General features: G+C 44.2%; 1 protein-coding gene across 1 annotated transcript; it reads right to left on the bottom strand.

Annotated features, from left to right (window-relative positions):
* Positions 1–547: 547 nt before the first annotated feature.
* GCM2 (glial cells missing homolog 2) lies at positions 548–8101 on the bottom strand. The gene is made up of 5 exons (XM_006769731.1): positions 8012–8101; positions 3643–3895; positions 3398–3510; positions 2649–2774; positions 548–1486 (listed from the first exon to the last, which is right to left on the bottom strand). Exons 1-5 carry the CDS (start codon positions 8099–8101, stop codon positions 548–550), a joined length of 1521 nt encoding a protein of 506 aa, XP_006769794.1.
* Positions 8102–8341: the final 240 nt, after the last annotated feature.

Here is an 8341-nt window from a genome sequence, read left to right as displayed (position 1 = left end):
TTATGAAGACATTTGTCAATGCATATAAAAGCTATTCAGCTGACAAAGGAAAACAAATTATCTTAAAAATAACTGCATTTTATCATTGCAATAGTGTAAATATTTTAAAATAGTGTAAATATTTTAAAAGCTGTAGACAAAAAATTTGGAGGTAAAGTGATCAAAATTACTACCTGAAACTATTTTAACAGGTTTTAAATGCTAAATAAAAATCCTGAGAAATGACTCCAGAGATAAGATTGTACAGATTTCCTCCTGAAGCTGTTTGACAACCTCAAAGTGCCAAGTAAAGATGCTCTAATTTGGTCTCATGGGAAAAGGCTTAGAATGAGAACCAGGTTTAACTTGTATTCCATGTTCGTGGTCTCCAGTTTTCTCATTTGTTCATTTAACAAAGACACATTCCAGACATTATTCTGTGTAGTATAGTGGGTTTGGGTTTAAAAATGTTGTGCTACATACATTTCCCAACTCAACATGAGAGCGGCCATTTCATGTTCCATTGCCGGCATGGACACCAATACTATGTTGTGACCAGGTTTGCTGTTTAAAAGTCCTCACTGTCATAGCTCAAGAACGGACTCACTCTGTCTGAATAACTGATTCTAGACCCCAGGCCGGATGCACACACATCCCAGGTCTCTGCTTGGTCTGTCCTGGAAGGAGCTGACTCCTGAGGAAAAGCCACAGTGGGTCTGATGGCCCTGCAGTCTCCTGGAATTTTCAAGGGAAGTGACATTGATGGAGAGGCTGCCCCGGTGACGGTAGCTGGAAGGTCCAAGGCTTCTGGATAGATGGGCATCGGGGTGTTTTCAGAAGTATAGTTACAGTCCAAAAGGCTCCTAGCTTCCCGCACGTTGTCACAGTATTTCAGAGCTGGCGGCTGGTAAGCCTGGTAGGACACTTTGGTGGTGGTAGTGATCACCGTCTGTAGGGCTGGAGCACCTGGTGGCGGGGTGGTGAGGTACCTACCGGGAAGCTCTACGTTATAAGAGGGGCGAGTGGCCATGGCCTGGAACTGTCCAGGGTCAGTCCTCTCCCCAAGGCCAGGTTTTCCAAGAGCTGGTTTCCAGCCATGTTGTTTACTGGTGAAATCACAGCTGCTCTGGAAGCTGCTGTATGACTTGACGTTATACTGTAGTGCATTCAGGTGCATCCAGTCTGTGTCATTAATGTTGCTGCTGGAATCTTTATACAGGGTGGAATATGCACTCGAATTTATATAACCAGGACCTGCCAATTCATAGCTGCAAGGAGACCTAGGAAAATAGATTCTTGGGTTTGGATATTTCTGAAAGGGTGGCATTATGTCTCCTTGAAAGGTGGCTAGGTCACAGGTAGCCTTATAAGCATCAGAGTTTTGGAAGGAAAAGCAAGACTGCCCTAGAATAGGAAAGCCAGCGTCAGCAGTTATATCAAATTCTTCTGGATTTTCCAGGGTAGGTATGTTGTTGAAGTGTCCACTGTTGTCTTGATTCTCTCCTGCCTAAAAAGATATACATTTTTATTTGTAAATAAAATGCAACTCTCACCTGTAATAGTAGCCAATCAACCAAACAAAAATCAACTTCCACCCAGCCCGTGTGCTCAGTGGTGGAGCATCGACCTATGAACCAGGAGGTCATGGTTTGATTCCCAATCAGGGCACATGCCTGGGTTGCGGGCTCAGTCCCCAGTAAGGTGCATGCAGGAGGCAGCCAATCAATGATTCTCTTTCATCATTGATGTTTCTAGCGCTTTCCTTCTCCCTTGCTCTCTAAAAGCAATAAAAAAATATACATATTTAAAAAAACTTCCAATTGGTGGGTTCTGTGTTGTGAGCACTACACAGCTCAGGACATGAATTGGGCTTCTGGTCTAGGGGTTGCATAGCTGGAGCTTGCTTGGGTGTGAATACCACATGGCTGCATGCGGGTCCACAGTAGCCAGGCAAGAGTGGGTCTGGGTGGCAGATGGTCCTGTTCTCCCCTATACTATGTTTCTAAGAGTGGAGATTCTAGAGCCTGACACAGATCAGGGTTCAAATCCTGACCCTGTTCCTCATTAATTGAACAAGTTAGTTAATCTCGGTGAGTCTCAGATTCCCAATTTTAAAAATGGGGCTCAATAATAGTAGCCTCCTCTTCAGGCTTTTGTGAATGTCTCATGTGTGAAACTTTAGACCTTATGTGCCTAGCACATAGAAAGAGCTCAAACAATGCCTGTTTCTCTTATCCTCAGACTAACAGTCTGCCCGCTTGGCATGCTTTGGTTGAAAAGCCAAACTGGATCTAGTTGGCCAAACAAATGCTATCTGTTCTATGTAAATAATGTAAAGGGCTCTCTCAAGGATACATGTGAACTCACTGTTGGTATGTACACATATCTTTCTTTAGTACCATCGTATAACTGCCCTTGTATCAGCAAGTCAGCATACTCACTGTATTATTGACTATGTAGATAGTTGACTTTTTTTTTTAAAGAGAAGAGATGAAATTGGAAACACTATCCAAAATGTTAATTCAATGATATTTTGTTGGAGATACACAATTTTCACAGATAATCAAACCTTTTAAATTAATGTCTGACCTTAACATTTTACATAATTACCAGTATACGTTGTGATGAAAATAAACACAGACCACAATGTAACGTCAGCTCCCCATTACCTCCAGTTCTCGAATTCTCTTTTCCCGGGGTTGATAAAAACAGGCCATTTGTCTCTTGATGGCACTTCTTCTAGCTTCTGTCTCTGATTTACTCTCTGGTCTTGGGTGATCATGAACCCCCTTGGCCTGCATTAATAGGGAAGGGAACTGGCAATGTTAGTAAAAATTATGTCTTTCCCAAGATCCCAAGTTGATGTCTGTTTTTTCCAACTGACAGGAAAAAAAATTCTTGAGCTAATAAAACAGCATCCATAATAGACATCTGCCAGCTGGCGTGGCTCAGTGGTTGAGCGTCAACCTATGAACCAGGAGGTCAGGGCACATCTCTGGGTTGTGGGCTCAGTCCCCAGTAGGAGGCATGCAGGAGGCAACCAGTCAATGATTCTCTCCCATCATTGATGTTTCTATCTCTTTCTCCCTCTCCCTCTCCCTTCCTTTCTGAAATCAATAAAAATGTATTTAAAAAAATAAGAATAGACATTTTAAAAGATTAACAATAGTCCTTTCACCATATTAAGTCAACTCTAACTGCAACATGCTCACTACCTCTTGCCCTTGCAGAGCACACAGTAGGAAGGAGCACACTAATTACTCAAGGAGCCTGAAAGGCCCTGGGAGACCCAGCACCTACTTCTGGCCACGGAGCTGCATTTGGTTTGGTCCAGAGTTCCTAAGGCACATGGCAGGTGGTTTGGTCTCTACTATACAATGAAAATATGCATCAGAAACGGTGGTGTCCCCCCAACCACCTGGAAAAATATGGCGTTGCCATCCAGCCTCCAGAAGTTGGTTACTGGGTATCCGCTGTGCCCTCGACAGGGAACCAATTCCAAAGCGGAATGACAGTTGGGGCATGCTTTCTCTGCAAAGCCAGAGGGGAGAATATTAATAACAGCTCGACTCCAGACCCTTTCAAAAGAACAAAAGGGAAATTACTGGATGGAAGGAACTCAGGACTGCAAGGCCGCCCCCACCCCAGGCCTTGGGGCCTCACTCTGCTGCTTCAGCCGCGCCTTGTCACAGATGGCAGGCCTCAGCTGCAGGCGGGAGCCATCGGGCAGGGCGCAGGCCTGCGCACACACCACCACGCCCAGGCAGGACTTCTTGAGGATGTGGCCGTTGTGGTTGTTGGTGTTGCGCATGGCCCAGCCGCTCAGGTGGCGCTGCGCCTTCTTCTCGTCGCTGCGGTAGATGAAGCGCACGAAGCCATCAGGCCACTCGCAGAAGTGGTCGAAGTGGGCTGGCTCCTGGACAGGTGCGCAAAAGGAAGGGCGGTCAAGTCTACCAAGACCAAACCCAACACATTGCACTTTTAATTTTCTCCAAGCATATCAGAATAAAAATTGGTCCCTTTTAGATCCGGAAATGTTGTAAAACTCGGAAACGATGTCATCACAAATGCTACTCATTTTGTCTATAATAGCTTACTGACAATTGGCTATTTGATGTTAATATTGTGCTTATCTTCTCAATGCTGTACATGTATCAATTCATCTACACTTCATAACACACAGGCAATAGACAACATTATTCTCCCAGTGTTACCTAATAATAAGTGGGGGCCAGAGAGGTTAACCGACTTGCCCAAAGTCACCCAGCTAGTAAGACCTGGCTGTAGGTCTAGGATTTGAGCCCTAGCAGTGTGACTCCAGAGCCTTTTCTCCTTATCACCATGTTATACCACTTCTTGTATATTTAAATGTTGGAAACATTTCCAGACTAAGTATTAAAGAACCAGGGCAAAAAGTGATTGGGATGCTCTCTCACTGGCCTGCAATTGAGACTGTAAATAGCTTTACTTCAATTCAGCACTTTTTCTTCAAAACTCCTGGCTCTATTCCAAACCTGTCAGTCACATTAGCAGTGACACTCAGAGCAACATCAGAGAGGCAGGAACAACTTCCGACGTTCCTCCCAGTTTAGCTCTCCAAGTTTTCAAAGATGTTGTGATGAAGGGCCTGACATCAAGGTAAACCCGGCACTGGGAAGAAGCCTGCTAAGAACTGGGTCTCTCCCCAGGGCAACCGGGAATGTCATTCTCAACAAAGAGCCACATGGCTGCAATCATGTTATATCACGTTCTGCATTATTAAGCCACAATGTCTTTTTTATATATCATTTAATATAAAATTACCCTTCAATGAGCACTTACTGACCCCTGCCCTAAAGGCACCTGGTACAGACAGAGGTCAGTAGACAAGGGACTGTGGGCCAAGTCCAGCCTGCCACAGGTTTTAGCACATGCTAAGGATGGTTTTAAATATTTTTTAATGGTTGGGGGAAATTTTTAAAAAATTATATTATTTGATACATGAAAATCAAATTTCAGGATCCATAAGTAAAGTTGTATTGGGTATGTCCATGTCCATGAGTCTATGTATTGTCTATGGCTGTTTTCACACTACGATGCAGAATTGAGTATTTAGGATAGAGACAGTATGGCCCACAAAGCCACATTAATGCAGTATCTATAATCCTCACAGCAATGTTGCATGAGGTGCACGGTTACTCTTATGTATTGGATAAGGATGTGGAAGTGAGAGAGAGAGAACCTTCTACAGTGGCATAGCTGGGATTTAAACAGAAGACTGAGTTGCCAGACCTCACTGGCTTTACTGGTAATGACAGAGGCTCAGAAGAGTATTACCACAGTAATAAGACATTTGCAACATCTCTCCCTCCTACCACCCCAGAGAATTAGATCCAATATTTGCAGAGCAAAAGTATTCTCAATTGGACAATTCAGACTTGCACACATTGTTAGTTTTGTACATTCTAACAGTAATAAGTAAATAGGCAATTTTGTTTCCAAAGCCACAGAGATATTGTTGAAATCATCATTATTACTAAAAGGCATTATCTTTTCTAGAAATATTATAATTGAAATAAATTAATAGATTGACTTAAGGTCAGTGACAAATGAAATATATAATGATGTGCTATCAACTCTAAGTTCATACTAAATGCTAATATCTTGTTAAAGTGAACATTTCAATTTAAGGACCTTAATAACAAATTGAAAGTTTTCCAGAACAGGCTATTTTTTTAGTGCTGCCCTGTATACAGACTAGCCTCCCATGTCTCACACCAGCTACTAAAGTAGTGGCACTGAAAATGAAGACACAGAGAAGGTATTTTTAAGTCAAAACAAGAAAGGAGGACTCCAGGATTGGGTTTCATTTGCTCTAATGTGTTGGCACGTGCAAATGCATGCACTCAGACACAGACAAACATGCACACGCTGAACACCACAGCCGACCTGGCCGAGAGCTTAAGATTGTTATCTATTTTGCCCTATGATGACAGGTGAGCAAACCTGAGACTAACACAAATTCAATAACTACCTCAAGGTCATATAGTCAGTTTAGCTCTTGCTCCTTCAATTAGCCAAAACAGGGCTAGAAGCCTACATTTCCCAGTTCTCTTTATATAGCCCAGTGCACCTGTCCCCTTGGAGATGTCACACACACTCCCTTGCTTAAGAGCCAGTCTCCAAAGGAAAAATTACCCACATTTATGGAAGTCTAGAAAATGCTTGTGAGGGGAGCCATATTTTCATGATTTGGCTGTAGCTCTAAAATGCAAGATTAGCTTTTTTCCTATGAAAATTTATGTGGATTGAAGTCAGTGAGAATGAGATGCCCTTACTGTCCTGTGGTCTACTCTCACAAAAATGATACAGTGTGACAGTAAAGTAGGCAGACTTTAAAACAAATGACAAGAACAAACTTTCTACAAAAAACACATCCAAAAATTGCTGATCTCTTTGAGAGGCTACGCAACTTTGCTAGTGAATTGCTATCCATCTGAACAACTATATGGCACATGTTAGACGCTTAGTAAAAACCAAGCCTCTCATTCCCATGCCACAACAGTGTGGGAATCCACTTTTGCAAATGCTTGGGAGGCTACTCCCACTCTCCCTCCACCTACACCTGGGACTTTAAAGTCACTCCTCAGCTTTTGCCCCAAACCAGTATGACAAAGCATAAATTCCCTGGACTTGGCTCCAAACCACTTTGTTTCATTAAAACAAAAAAACCCCACACGAATCCACCCTAAAAGGACATAGATATTCTTGTCATTAAAGTAAACCCCGAAGTTATGTCCAAACTCTGGATTCCAGGGGCCCTGTGGGCACCCAGGGCCTGGTTAGCATGACTGGAGTTTCCTAGGAGCCATGCTTCATCCAGACAGCACCCCCGGGAATCTGAATAAATTGCCTAAGGCATGCTATTTGTTCACCATTCCCCTCACAGGGATTGCAGTCCTGTCTCACATGTTTGGTGCATGTGAAGCAATGCTATGAGATTCTCCCCTACCTTTCTCATGGATTTCAAAGAATGGAAAAGGAGAGAATCACTTGATCTCTACCTTGGTTAAAAGAAAGTGAGGAACAAGGCATCCCACCCCCACTCCCAAGAGGACTGGAAAGGTAGAGCCTGATGGACACTTTCAATGTTCTTGGACAGGCCATAAGAAAGAGCTAGGCAAAGATACATCTAGAAACCCAACTCTGCCCTTTGTTGAGTCCATCTACATTTGAGGACTCTCATGTGTTTGTTGGCATGTGTGTTTGTGTATGCTCTGTCCACAGTCTCTGCAAGGACTTGTGGCGAGCTGGCAGGGCCAAGGCATACTCAGTCCCATTTTGGGCGCCTTATGTGCCCAGCCAGCTCAGCCAGGTTCGGTGAACCTGAGAGGGGGCGGTGAAGGATTGAGAAAAGACAGACAAGAGAAGGAAAGCTGGGTCTGGGTGGGACGCTGTCCTCTCTGATGGAGAGCTAGCGACAGCGCCCGAGAGCCAAATCTTTATTTTATAGCCAGATTCCACGAGGTAAAGTAAGGACGTGGTCAAGATGTTTACACTGTTCTGAGCTATTCAGTTACATGCACCTGAACTCTATCAAGCCCACATCATTCAGACCATAGGTTCAAGCTTACAACTACAGCTGTTGGCTATAATTGTGCTGGGAAGGCTCTGCCCTCCAACCTGGGACTTGCACGTGGCAGTGAGAGGACTGTGCCATCTCAGTCCAGTGGTTCTCAACCTTGGCTGCACATTAGAATCACCTGAGAATCTTTTGAAAATCCTGATTTCTGGGCCTCAGCCTCCCGAAATTCTGTTTCTTTGTTATGGGGTAGGGCCACAACATTAGTAACAAAGAAACAATTTCCAGAGGATGAGGCCCAGAAATCAGGATTTTCAAAAGATTCCCAGGTGATTCTAATGTGCAGCCAAGGTTGAGAACCAGTGCATTAGTCCGAGGCTTGAACCTGTTGAAACACTGTAAGCCGCTCTCCACAAGGACTTGAATGCCACCCTCCTTTTTTGGACAGACAGCACTACCCGTGTCACATACCTGAGGCATCTGCGGGTCGTTGATGTCCCAACTGAGCTTCATCCCATAGGAGCGCACACAGTCCGCCTTCTGCCCCGCTTCCCTTGGCATCTGCCCACTTTGCCCGCCAAGTCCCGCAAGGATCCTGAAAGATAGAAGCGGAAAACAAATCTAGAGGCGCGCCAGGTGAATTTTCCCCATTTAAAAAAGAAAAGAAAAGTGGAGATTGGGAGAGAGGGAGTGGGAAGGAGAGGGAGAGGGAGAAAGAAGAAGAAAGGAGGGGAGAGAGAGAGAGAGAGAGAGAGAGAGAGCGAGAGAGAGCGGAGAGAGAGAGAGAGAGAGAGAGAGAGA

Source organism: Myotis davidii, unplaced genomic scaffold (assembly GCF_000327345.1).
Source record: "Myotis davidii unplaced genomic scaffold, ASM32734v1 scaffold62, whole genome shotgun sequence".
NCBI classification, from domain to species: domain Eukaryota; kingdom Metazoa; phylum Chordata; class Mammalia; order Chiroptera; family Vespertilionidae; genus Myotis; species Myotis davidii.
This window is presented reverse-complemented; position numbering and strand designations above follow the sequence as displayed.